Source organism: Ceratotherium simum, chromosome 23, assembly GCF_057802395.1.
Source record: "Ceratotherium simum simum isolate JZ-2026a chromosome 23, ASM5780239v1, whole genome shotgun sequence".
In the NCBI taxonomy this organism is placed as follows: Eukaryota; Metazoa; Chordata; class Mammalia; order Perissodactyla; family Rhinocerotidae; genus Ceratotherium; species Ceratotherium simum.
The window spans coordinates 40803733-40818141 of NC_141922.1; the positions used below are offsets into that span (position 1 = coordinate 40803733).

Here is a 14409-nt window from a genome sequence, read left to right on the forward strand (position 1 = left end):
TCAGCAATGTTTTTACACTACACCCAACAGTACATGCTGACGAAGGAATGTGTTTTGGTTGACTGTCATATTGTTTTTGCTAATTTTACCATGGCAGAAAGAACAAGTGTTTCCCCATGGTATGTCTTTCCCTTTAAACAAGAAACCTCAAGAGAGGCTACTCAGCATTTATAATTATATTTAGTAAAATTCTGTCATATTGAATACTGCATAACCAAACATCTCTAAAAAAACCTGTAGAGGTTGGTCTTCACACTCTGAATGCTTAGACTGCGTGTTAATTGGGATAGTTTCAGAATGTCATTAGCTAAAATCTCAAGGCACATTATAAATGGCCAAAGTTCCTTACCAAAAGGAGAAATACATTCCTATTTCAAAAATCTTCCTTGATGATTTCCATTTCTGGGGGACCAATTTCTTATCAAATCTGATTAAAATCATCTTAACCTCATGATGATGTGGATGATAGAGTTCTTAATATGAATAGTAGTGTCCACTCTTTTTTTCTAGTTTTTTACTTGCATTATTATCACCTGCAATCTGCAGCTTCTTTGCAGTCTGTTTACTAAAGATTAGTTTACCTTAAACCGGGAAATACAATCAATTAACCCATGGAATTGAGCACACATAAACTGCAATCTGTCATAATATGCTATAAGCAAAGAATCAATGAGGTTACTTTTTCAACTGTAGTTTCCCATTCTTCTCAGGATCCTTCCTATATAGTGTCTTACTATCCTCTAACATTCCAAATGAGGGTGCCAACGACTAGCCATATATAAAATATGAGTAAAGCTTCAATTTTTTTTTGTTTTTATAAAAAACTAAGTATAAACAGAAAGCCTAATATTTTCTTCCTTCATCCCAATGGATCTTCTTGTGTACTCTACTCTGGAGACTATGGTCTTAAAAGCACATGCTGGCTGGCCCCGTGGCTTAGCGGTTAAGTGCGCGCACTCCGCTACTGGCGGCCTGGGTTCGGATCCTAGGCGCGCACCGATGCACTGCTTCTCCGGCCACGGTGAGGCCGCATCCCACATGCAGCAACTAGAAGGATGTGCAACTATGACATGCAACTATCTACTGGGGCTTTGGGGGAAAAAAAAGGGAGGAGGATTGGCAATGGATGTTAGCTCAGAGCCAGTCTTCCTCAGCAAAAAGAGGAGGATTGGCATGGATGTTAGCTCCGGGCTGATCTTCCTCACAAAAAAAAAAAGCACATGCTGAAGTAGTTCTAAAACTATGAGTAATTTGCTCTCAAATTCATAGAACTTAAAATATGAAAAAATTATGAGCTAGTTATCAAAGAAAACACAAAAATGACCTCCATAATTAAACTCATCCTTTACCTTTAACTTCTTAACGTGAATAATATTCCTAATATTAGACAACACCCCCAAAATAAGTGATATCACTTAGAGTGGCAAAACATACATGTTGGCAGCAAAAGCAGATCTACTCAAACGGCTAACTGCTCTCTTAGCAAATTTTGCTATTTTAAAGAACTGCAAAGTATACAGAAAGGCAGAGCAGTGCCCAATTCATGATGAAAAGATCAACTTAGGGAGTATAATCTAATATTTGTATAACATCAAAACTATCATAAGAAGGACACTGTACAAATTTTAAGTTAAGTGATATTTTGTTTTACAATTAGCCATTTACACACAAGGAAAGTAGCCAGGTTCTGAATGTAATCCTTAGTCAAGTCATTAATTCTCTATTCTGGAAAGTATTGGTCCTTAAAATTTTGGTGAACTGACATCTCTAATATTTCTAGCCCTATAATCATCTAACGTCTCGCTGGTAATGTCAGGAGTGATAAAGGAAATGGAGCATGAACAAGAGGAATGCTGGGGGGTAGCCTGGTGGCGCAGTGGTGAAGTTGGCGTGCTCCGCTTCAGTGGCCCAAGGTTTGCTGGTTCGGATCCTGGGCACGGACCTACTTACTGCCCATCAAGCCATGCTGAGGTGGTGTGCCACACAGAAGAGCTACAACTCTACAACTATGATATACAACTATGTACTGGGGCTTTGGGGAGAAAAAAAGAAAAAGAGGAAGATTGGAAACAGATGTTAGCACAGGGCCAATCTTCCTCAAAAAAAAAAAAAACCCACAAAAAACAACAAAAAAGAGGAAGGAATGCTGAGTATTTTGTAAAGATTAGAAATGAATACTACGATGCTTTGGTCTGTAGACTAGTGGTTGGTATATGAGGTTTTTTACTAACTCATGGCAAAAACTGTTCTATTTTCTGAGATTTTTGTTCTTTCTACTTTCATTGTGTTAAAATTCCTTTCTTTTTTTATAATGGTGACAGTGGTTTAAAAAATATACTTGACAAAATTAAAATTGTTAATCAGTGAGATTTACTTTGAAACTTCTAGCAACTGCCACTTGAAAAGTCTGAAAATCATTGCTCAATTTCATCCACTTTCTGCCTAAACAAATTTGGCAAGTCCCTATTTTATATTGCTCCACATTCTGGCACTATTTATTTTTCTCATTTGTCTCAAACATACAGATGAGTTGGGCATAGTTAAACAGCAAAGGATGGATGGTTCAAAAGGCATACCAATTACATTTCTCTACTTTGTTTATACCAGCAGTTTTTTTTTTTTTTTGAGAGGAAGATCAGTCCTGAGCTAACATCTGTCGCCAATCCCCCTCTTTTCGCTGAGGAAGACTGGCCCTGAGCTAACATCCGTGCCCATCTTCCTCCACTTTATATGGGACGCCGCCACAGCATGGCTTGACAAGCGGTGCGTTGGTGCGTGCCTGGGAATCGAACCCTGGGCCTCCACAGCGGAGTACACACACTTAACCGCTACGCCACCGGGCCGGCCCCTATACCAGCAGTTCTTAATCTTAGTAATTTGGTGACACAATGTCAGGATGAGATTAATTATGAAAAGTGTCACAAACCTTTTTAAAAGTAGAAAGGTTTGCAATTGATTTCCCCCCCTTTTTTGGGGGGGGAGGGGTGTAATTTAAACGAGTCAAGATTATTCCACTCACTACTATTCTGGTACATCCTCCTGAATGGAAGTAAGGAGCAGAGTTGCAGGTGCAGGGAAGTGGACACAACTGACACTTCCCCTCTTTCTCTTTACCCTGGGGTTACTTATTTTCTTCCACAGAAATTATCACCTGACATTAGAGAACATACTGGCTTGTTTTTAGTTGTTTTCTCCACTAAACTTCACGAGAATAGTGACTCTTTTATCAATGATTTTATCCTGCTTTATCAACCATTGTATTCCTTGTACCTAGAATAGTACCCTGCACATACAAGATATTTGATTAATATTTGGTTAATAAATCAAAAAGCCTAAAAGTAGACTGCATTACCTATAGCCCTGTCTGTCCACCTCTCACTGTGACCCCAAATAAAACCTCTGAGCTATCATATTTGTGTACTTGATCCATCATCCAAGCCATTAAATTACTTAAATATTTTTGGTGTGAGCTCTTAAGTTATGGTACACCACACAAGCAGCATGGCTATCAACTCACAATCTTAAAAAATTTACAAGAAATTTTTCCTAATAATTCTTTTTATCTAGCCCTGAACTCTTTCCCAGTATGGTTCTCACATTTCCAATAGACTAATTAATTAATTTCAGTTTAAGATCCCATTCTCACCTCCATCTTAGCATGTTTAAAACCAAATTCACCATTTCACTGTACTTCAATCTCCTCTTACCAGTTCCTGCCTGATACAACCATTGTATCCTGAATAAATGATGGGTTAGGGCAGTAGTGCTGGTTCTGGTCTCAGTCCCGCTATTTGTTAGGAGTTTAGACAAACAAGTCTAGGGGCAGAAGAGGGTTCTCTAGTAAGATAGTCCCTTTTTTAATAAAAAACTACTTTGTTTACCTTCAAGGGAACCTTGAAAACTAATTCCTTGGGTGGGAACCCAAGAAAACATGAAGCTATAGACTCTGTGGCACAAGGGAGCCTGAAAGGTCAAGAGTCCAAGATCTAAAGAATCAAACCGTATCAAAGCACTCCAGAAAATGAAACATTTTAATGAATCCAAAAGACTATATTAGGAGTTTAAAATACGGGTTCAGCAAAAAAGGGGGAAGGGAGTAAATAGTTTAGGCTTTGCAGACTACAAGGCCTCTGTCGCAACCACTCAACTTTGCTGCTATAGTGCAAAAGCACCATAGAGAATAAACAAACAAATAAGTGTGGATGCCTTCCAATAAAACTCTCAAAAATAGGCAGAGAGCCAGCTATGGCCAGCAGGTCACGGTTTGCCAATCCCTGGTTTTAAACTATAGTTCCTAAGATATATTATGGAAGGTAAAACACAAATGTATATAATCTCTCTGGCCATGCAAGTATTCTCTATTTTGCTAAGAGCTCTATAGCTTATGCTTGCTTAAAATCTATGCTGCCTCAGAATAATTCTATCTTTAGTCTTCTAAACACTGATCACTCCTAGGTCAGTGGATCTCAAACTTCTTGGTCGTAAGACACTCTTAAAATGGGGGCTGGCCCAGTGGTACAGCAGTTAAGTGCGTGCACTCTGCTTCAGCGGCCTGGGGTTCATGGGTTTGGATCCCAGGCACGCACCGACGCACCGGTTGTCAAGCCATGCTGTGGCGGCATCCCACATAAAGTACAGGAAGATGGGCACAGATATTAGCCCAGGGCCAATCTTCCTCGGCAAAAAGAGGAGGATTGGCATCAGATGCTGGCTCAGGGCTGATCTTGCTCATAAAAAAAAATAAATAAATAAAATATACTCTCAGAACGTACTGAGGATGTCAAAGAGCCTTTGTTTACATGGGTTATATCTACGGATATCTAATATATTATAAATTTAAACTAAGAAATTGTTTAGATATGTATTAATTTATTTCAAAATAATGATTAACTTACATATTGTATAATTATACCTACATAAATAACTATATTTTCCAAAACAAAAAACATTTTAGTTAAAAAAGTGGAACGTTTTACATTTTCCAAATATCTTTAATGTCTGGCTTCATAAAAGACAGGTGGATTCGCATATCCACTTTTGCATTCAATTTACTGAGATATGTGTTATTTGATTGAAGCATATGAAGAAAATCTAGCTACATACACATAGATGTAATTGGAAAAGGGAGGATTATTTTAAAAGTTTTTTTCAGGTAATTGTGATACTTTGGATATTACACTAAAGATTAGTGGTTGCCAGGGGCTGGGGCTAAGAAGAGGAGAGGAGAATGGGGAGCAACTGGTACTGGGCACAAGATTTCTTTTTGGGAAGAGGAAAAAGTTCTAAAATTAGACTGTGATGACAGCTGTACAATTCTGTAAATACGCGCAAGTGAATTTTATGGTATATCTCAAAATAAAGCTGTTTAACAAAAGAGAAAGAAAACCAATGTGGCTGGAGCTTAGAGAGGGTAAGAGGTAGAAAAAGAGACACAGGCAGGGCCTTTAGAATATGTTCAAGATTGTGGAGTAAGAGCAATGGGAAGTCACGAAAGATTTTAGGTGGAGGAAGGAAAAAATATGACACCAAAATGTGTCAAGTGGTAGTTTCTTAAAAATTGTTGCAACATGGAATCTAAGACTGCATCAATGAACCTTCCATACTCTATTACATTAAAATCCATTGGTCTATCTTGTACTTTGAATGAATCTTTTACACTTGCCTGATTTTGTAAAATGAAAGCATTGGTCCTTTGGAAAATACTGGTTAACTGAGTTATACAGATCTTCCAAAATGTTAAAACATTCCATTATATACAATATTAAAAAAAAATCACATTTGTTAATATCATAACTGATCTCATCAGAAATTCTTTAAGTACTGGGATATTGTCAAGCTCATGGTGGTGGATACAAATTTTCCAAATTTCTAATTTTCACTTGGCAACACATCATTTTATCATTTGCAACAAATACTTTCAGTTGTTTTCCTTGAAGTGACAGGACTATCTTGATTATTTTTGAGAAAATGTCTGCAAATACCCAAGTCTAAATAACCATGGCTTGTCTATCAGTTGTTCTTTCAACTAAAAATTGAGTAACATGAAATAAATGGCTAGTTCAGCTTGCACTCAATTGTACAAGTGTTTTTCCTCAAGACAACCACTGTTCTTCAGTACGCAGCATACTTTCCATTTCATCATACAGAATGATTAAAAAGCATGTATTCAAAGGTCAAGATGTAATTAATAATTGTCACTTTTACTGCTTCATCAAGGACACTCAAGTGGAACTAGCATTTTTTTTTTTTTTTTTTTTTACTGTGAGTGGATTGTAGCGAAGAATACGACTACTAGTAGTTTAGTCTCACTGCCTTAATTTGTGCTAAAGAGACAGCAGTTTTATTCACTATTGCTTTTGCACAATACTGCTGATATTGTGCAAATATCAACACAGTGAAAAAGGCAAATAATGTCTTAATTATAATGAAAGTAGTTTTGTCTTCTGGGACCCAACAAAAGGATCCCTTGGACCCCTTCTCAGGGGTCCACAAACCACACTTTGAGAACTGTTACCTCAGAGAAATTGAGGAAGCATTATTTACTGGCTATGTGATTTTGGGCAATTCACTAAATTCTTTTTAATGAACTGTATAAGAAAAGGATTAATACCCTCCCCCCTGAGTTGTTCATCAGGATTAAGAGATGAGAAAATATTTTGTACATTGCGTAGCATCACAAAAATGTAAGAGCTTATTAATACTTATAATGAATAATATCAGTATTTTAGTAAGATACCTCTGATTTCATCCTGAACAACCTGATGACCAAATTTTATACATTTTTGCTTCTGTTGTTTCTCTTACTAACAATCTTTACATTTGTATCTTAATTCAGACCCTTACAATCATAGATGCAAGACTGATTTGCTAATCATAAATGTTGCTGCCAGCTGAACATATCTAAGTTTTTATCATATCCTCACTCCACCCTGACCAGTCAAACTTGTCTAGGGCTTTCCCTCGAGTATATCTGAAATGTTTTTTTGTTTCAGCTCAATCATGTCCGAATGTGTTCATTTGTTTCTCTCCCTTGCCAAAATTGGCCTCCCCACTTCTACTTACTGAAATACCATCCCTATCCTTAAGAGTCTAATTAAGTCAATCTTTTCTGGCTACCCAAATAGGACAATCTTTCTCCTCTGAATACCTGGCACTCAATGCCTTAGGTTACCTGATATCTTCTCTTGTGCTTGCCTTTCCTCAACTAGACTGTAATCTCTCTGAAGGTAAGTACATCTTACATTTCTCTTTATTCCCTTCAGCATCTAGTAGCACAATGCATTCAGCCTGGCTAATGGTCCTACGTGTACTCTACTAGAGGCTATCATCAATGAAGCATCGACCTTCATATCCAAATAAAGACCCAGAAAACTACGGTAGTTTAACCTGCTTTATAGACCCAAGATCTATAACTCTTGTCATACACAGTTTTTAGACAAAGTTTTATTTATAAGGCTTACTCAATGACAAGGCAAGGTATTCAGTATCACAGCTTACAGTGCAATTACTCTATGGGCAAACTGTATTTCTCCAAGTGCCCAAGATGTGACTCTGAGAGGAAAACAAATATACAGTAATGTATATTAAGATGCATAAGTAGATCTAAGATATGTTTGTTTACAAAAAAAGATAAGTGTAAGAAAACATATTTAACACACAAAAACACACACAGTGCAATAGCATAAAAAATGAACGGAAATGAATCACTTGAACTGAACCAAGCTAAAAAAGCATAAATTCAAGATGCAGGACGACAAAAACAAACACTAGCCATGAGTTGCAGCACTATTATTATGCAAAAAGTCAAATCAAATAGGCCAACAGATCAAAGGCAGAAGCTTCATACTGAAGAAGCCACAGCAACTGAAAGGAGGAGGTACTGCCAAGCGATTAAAAAGTGCATGGGCTTTGTCATCAGAATGAGCTTGGTTCAAGTCCTAGTTCAGAAACTGGAGGAAATTAGTGAAATCACAAAACCGCTCTATGCTTCAGAGCCCTAATCTGTAAAATGGGGCTATTACTATCTGTCTGGCAGAGTTTTTGAAAGGATCAGAAATAACAGAGCAGTAAAAAGCACAGACTTTGAAATCAGATGAGTCTGGGTTAGAACTGACTGCACTTTTAATAGCTTCTTATTTGCAAGACAGGTATAATACCACCTCCTCAGTGCTCTTGTGAGGATAAATAAAGTAACACGTATAAATATTCTATAAAGTCTTAACAGTACACCTAGTAAGTGCTCAATAAGTTGTCCCTACTAGATATATGTAAATATATTCATACTTAAACAAATACCTCACCTTGCACAATGCCTGCCATATTATAGATACTTAACAATTGTCAACTATTATAATTATTTCCTATCATAAAAAATTTCATAATGATTATCAACTTTAAACTGTGGTTTTATATCCTGATACACCCAATCTATACATGATTAGTCAATCAGAGACGGTAGTTCATTAATTATTCCAACTACAAATTTTTTCAGGATAATTCAGGGAGTGGAAGCAGGAGTGACTATGAAATGCTTACTAGTAGAGAGAAAGCCCAGAAACAAGGGAAAACTAGATGGAAGTATAAAACTATATTAGGCATATAAAAATTCACAATCCCTAAACTGTATGCTTATTTGTTAATACAAGTCATTTACTATTTATTTTTCTGCCAAAGGCAGTCAGACATAAATTAATTCTTTCTCACAACTATCCTTCATTTTAAGCCATCCTACCTGCAGCTTTCTTGGCTCTAGACCAATTTTACTGGGTTACAGGGGGAGAACTGATCTTACCAGTTCCTCAAAGATATTCTGAAATTACAAGCATCAAGAAACTGTAGCAACCATTTCACACCACTATTCTATGGGGCTGGAGCTGCTGCATCCTGGTTCCTAGAAAACACTTAGCTACCTGTGGTGGTTGGTTGGTTGTTTGTTTTTCCTGAAAAGGAGTTATGCATGCACAGGGTTAAAAAAAGGTGGTGGTAGGGGGAGAGTACTTAACGTACCAAAAGTAATGAAACAAAAAGTCTTTCTCCCACAACAGGAGGAACCACTGTTAACAGTTTCTTGCTCATTTTGCCTAGTTCCAAACTAGATTAAGTCAAATAAAAATGGGTCAGTTCTAACACTGGCAACTAGAAAATGAATAAAATCACAGGAATGTACCATTTACGGGGTATGATAGATTGTCTTATTTGAAAACTTAAGAGTGTACATCTAAACCTTTTAGTAATGACCTGAGTATAGAACATTTTCTTTTGTTAAATAAAGTCCAATTGTGTCTAATAAGTAGATAATTATGTCTCCATCACAACAGAAATCTATTTTTTTTATGCCAGAAGTACACTATTAACAAAGGTAACACAATTCAATTTTCAAATATGAGGTATGTTACATACCTGGAAACTTACTCATGTAAAAGATGTTCAAGTCATGAATAAAGTGTTTCTGGCATAATGAATATTTAATAATGCCACAGCAATATTTAAAATATTTGGTGATACCTCTTTCCTTTTAAAATAATAAAAAAAAACCACTTACTTAAACCTTCACCACCCACACATCTGCTACAATAAATTCAGATTCTCAGTATTCTTTAAATGGGGGGTATACATACAATTTTGTGGAACAGAAAAGAATCATTTTTTATATGTCACTCTCTTTATTAAGAACCTTGCATATAATTTCATATGCTCCCAAACTTACCTTTTCATTTTTCTTGTCTGTCTCTAACGGCTGCTTTGCTGTTACACCTTGAGGAGTTCGGACAACTTCCTCCTCAGCCACTTCAACAGTCCGTCCATTTGGCTGTACAGGCAACAAAAAAGAATCTTGTTATCAAACTGCTTGGCAGATCAAACCAAAGATCTGTACTCAAGAAACAGAATACACTACAATCAAATTCTACCCCCTGACCCAAATTAAAAAGGTTTTTGTACAGCCATGTTATTTAAGACTTGATGGAGTATCATCCCTAGTAACTGTGATTTGTAATAAAATAATAAACTCATAAACAAAATTTGGTAGCACAAATGTATTTTCTTACTTCACCCAGATATCCATCCTTCCAACAAAAAATAACGGAATGGAAGCAGGAAAAAGGAGAACTAAACTCTATTTGCACTCTGACCACCCATTAGCCGTGTAATCTCAGAATATTTCACTCTTTATCTGAGTCTTATTTCTACCTCTATAAAATGATAGGTCTGACCTATTCAAAAATTAGCAAACTTTTTCAGTAAAGGGCCAGACAGAAAATATTTTAGGCTTTGTGGGCCATATAGTCTCTTGTTGCAACTACAAAATTCTGCTATTGCATCACAAAAGCAGCCACAGATAATACATAAATGAATGAATGTGGCTGTGTTCCAATAAAACTTTATTTACAAAAACAGGTGGAGGACCAGATTTGGTCCATGGACCATAGTTTGTCGACCTCTGTATTAAATAATACCTAATGTCCCCTGTAATTCTATAATATAATGGCTCTACTGTTCTGGGATTAAGACGCTTTACCAACCCACTGCCACAGCTTAAAAAGGCTACCTCAGCTTTCCTAACCTTCCTAAAATAAAATGATAGCACTTAGAAGTGTTCATGAGTAGAATTAAGTGTAAATCCCAAATCAGGCTTTTAATCAGAATCACTAGTTTTTGGGATTGTCAAAAAAAAATAAACATTTCTGAGCCCCATCACCAGAAATGTATTTAGATTTAGCAGTTTGAAGAATGGGGCCCTGTTAGAATATAGGAGGTACCTGTATTCTCTCACCTCTTCTTTCTGGATCCTACTACTTCTTTTCACTTGCTTATTCTCCTCATATTCAACACAGTAAGTTAGTAAATCAATATCCTAGTTTCAACTGCTTTATTTCTAGTTCTTGCAGAATGGACTTCCACCAAATTATTTAATCATTGTAGCAGAGCTACACTCAAGAAAACAATATGAATGTTCAGGGGCCGGCCCGGTGGCATAGTGGTTAAGTTCGCGCACACCGCTTCAGCAGCCTGGGGTTCGCAGGTTTGAATCCTGGGGCGGACCTACACACTGTTCATCAGGCCACGTGTGGCGGCGTCCCATATACAAAATAGAGGAAGATGGGCACAGATGTTAGTTCAGGGCTAATCTTCCTCAGCAAAAAGAGGACTGGCAACAGATGTTAGCTTAGAGCCAATCTTCCTCACAAAAAACAATAAAGCACAAAAGTTAAAAAAAAAAAAATGAACGTTCAAAGTTTCTATAATGTGACTTTACCTGCATTTATTAAAAATGATCAGGGATATGCAGTTGGAAAAAGAGACCATTAATATTCTAAAACCCAATTTGTAGGCTTCCCAAAGACTTATGGCAGAAAAATTAAAAACAAAAGCTGTCTTTAGCTGATTAAATTCCTAATTAATCCAAATTTAATCTGCCGTGTCTTAAGCAACTTGTTAAAGTCAGACAGCTAACGCCAAAGCCAAGTCTCCTCACTCTTGACTTGGTTTTTTTTCTTCTGTGCTGTTCTGCCACTTTAATGTTGCCTCTTCTAATCCCTCTGTGTGTGTACGTAGGTGTGGTGGGGAGAGAGGAAGCAATGCATAGAGAAAAGGAAGAAACTCCAGAAAGGAATTTGGACTTAGAGCCATAACCACATCAGGAAAACAAAACTTTGTTTAATTCTACTTTCCAATGTCATCTAATCTTACTTGTCAATTCTCATATGCTATTTCTTGGTTCATACTATCCTCTCTAGCCAAACTTACTTTTTCTGATTTCCTGAGTTCAGCCTCACCTTTCTATGTAAGCTTTGGACCAAGTGAACAATCTTGCAGCTCCAATTCCCCAGTTTCCCATCTCTTTAACCAGCAGCTCACAAGGCTTACATCTGCAAAACTTCATTTAACTAATCCCTTCAGGAAACTCTCCATCATAGTCACTTGTATAGCATCTCCATTTTACTCAAGTAAATGACTAAACTGAGTCATTTAAACTTATCTACCGACCACTAAAAGGTGAGGAATTAAGCTAAAAACCTACTAAAAAGTTCAATGCAATTCCTTTGAGACCAACTGCAAACACTATTGATATAGCTTCCCAAATGAAAGATGAAACAATCTTTCCCTTGGAACAAATACAAAGTCTCAAGTCCTCAACCAGCGACCAAAAGCGGGAACACTCAGTTTCCATTTCATAGGCTGTGAAGTGATCAGCAAGCCAAAGGTGGTTCTATGCTTCAATCTGTGCCAATTTTACTTCCTTCTGTGCATCAACTTATGTAATGGGTATAATTGCAGCTGTTCTCTCTGGTCTATGCAGATTTCCCAATTTTCACTAACTCTTGGGTTTTATATAGCTCTCATAACTACTGGGATCCCATAAGTCATCAACAATTCCCCACAAATGCCTGATACCATGAAATAATAAGCCTCCTATCCTAACAATAAAGTCGACAGAATTCTTGGGTAGCAGGAAAAAAGGATACCCTAGGGTGGTTGTGCCTCTCCCATCCATCAGCAGCACTAATCTGTCCTGTTATTCTGCTGTCACTGTCCTGTTATTCTGCTGGTCAAGAAGGCTTTGTCCTGGAAAATCATTAACCATATTTAAATTAGCAAATCCCTAAATGGGAGCATAGTATGTAGATCTGCTCACATGAAAAGTAACTAATTGCAAACCAACACTTCAAATCCAATGTGACTGCCAATCTGGGTTTTATATGAAAGTATTATTTTCTTAGATCATGGAGCCTTAATGTACATGGTGTGTTTCTATAGACTAGCAATTACACGGGTCTCCCATTGTACCCCAGCATAAAATTCTCTGGAGAACTTTGAGGTGTTGTCCTCCAGGGCCAATCAAAGTTAATTTCACATATAGCATACAACCTATATTTCAAATTAGACCACTCAAGAATGTCCTTCAAATTTGGTGATAATCAACCGTAACAGAAACGATATAATCTCTTTTACATGGATAAACTCCTTGTAGGCAATGCCATGTCTGCTTTATTATTATACATTCCCCCAACTCCCATCCCAGATCCTTTTTTAAAATGCATTCATGAAGAAATGTTGCGCGCGTGCGGGCATGTATCGGGAAGGGTGGTGCTAATAAACCAGAAAGAAGACACGTAGGTGACAATCAGGAGAAAAAAATAGAGGAGAGGGCCACATAGCAGGGGAGCAGGGTCTTCTTTAGGAACTCCTGATTTCAAAGAAATAAAATTCTTCATGTTAGTCAATCTTCAATTTATTAAGTACTTAATAAACATTTATGGAATTAAGTACCAGGCACTGGGCTAGCGATCTCAGGAAGGAGGACATATGAAACGAATTTGCCCTCCAGGAATTTTAAAGTTCAGAATACAAAGATATGCTTAATAATAGACTTCTACTCCATTCGTGCAGCCTTTACATATTTGTTAAACTGATTCTAAACTGCAAAGGAATCTATATCTAAAGTAAGCATGTATAAGGTTTTACACTTGACTTCTAAAGTGAAACCATTTAGAATCCTGTTTCCACTTATTTATGTAAATTTTCTTTCTTTCTTTTTTTTGCTTGAGGAAGATTCACCCTGAGCTAACATTTGTGCCAATCTTCTTCTATTTTGTATGTGGGTTGCCGCCAGAGCATGGCCACCGACAAGTGGTACAGATCTGCCTAGGAACTGAACCTGGGCCACCGATGCGGAGTGCGCTGAACTCAACCCACTAGGCCACAGGGCTGACCCCTGTAAATTTTATTTCTAGCCACAAAATGTAAAAACCATGACTTCAAATTATTGGAAACGTTTTAAGTTTAGAAAGTAGAAGGGCAGTCTACCAACCACCAAAAAATGAATATGAAAAGACTATGGGCTTTGGAGTTGGACAAACCTGAGATGAAGGCCCCACTTCTACCTTCGATCACTGTGATTTTAAGCATTTTCCTTAACCCTCGATTTCATCATCTGTAAATATGAAGAAAATATGTACTTGTCTTACGTAGGTTTCTTGTTAAAAGGACAGAACATGTGAAAGCATACTTTACTTGCTCAACATAGTTTCTTCCCTTCAATATCCTTTCCTCTCCAAAGCTATAATGGCCCTTATCTTCATTCCCACCTTCCAGCATTCAGGTCCTTTTTATACTAGCAAGCTCAAAATAAATGTTAATCCTGGCGGTCAAGAAGGCCAACAAACAATACATGCACCCGTCAGGCCCAATGCTCTAGACACAAATTCTTTTGGGAAGTTAACAGAATATAAATGATAAGTAGATATATTCTGTCAGAGGCTAGAAATAGTCCAGGCTTGCTCTAAAGACAGCAACGTAATGTTACCTTTCTTACCTAAAAACTGCCTATAGTTTCACCATTTTCTAAGAAAATTACATAATATTCGCTCATGTTCATTCACTCAATATCCTGTGAGCAAACACAGTAGA

At 37.2% G+C, this 14409-nt stretch overlaps 1 protein-coding gene across 4 annotated transcripts in view; it reads right to left on the reverse strand.

The window, feature by feature from the left end:
- Positions 1-14409, reverse strand: part of MTDH (metadherin) — a 59529-nt gene that overhangs the window by 36062 nt on the left and 9058 nt on the right. For all 4 annotated transcript variants that reach the window (XM_087447605.1, XM_014788078.2, XM_014788076.2 and 1 more), the window contains exon 2: positions 9707-9808. In XM_087447605.1, coding sequence (XP_087303731.1) covers positions 9707-9808 — 102 coding nt within the window. The remainder of the gene's footprint in view (positions 1-9706; positions 9809-14409) is intronic.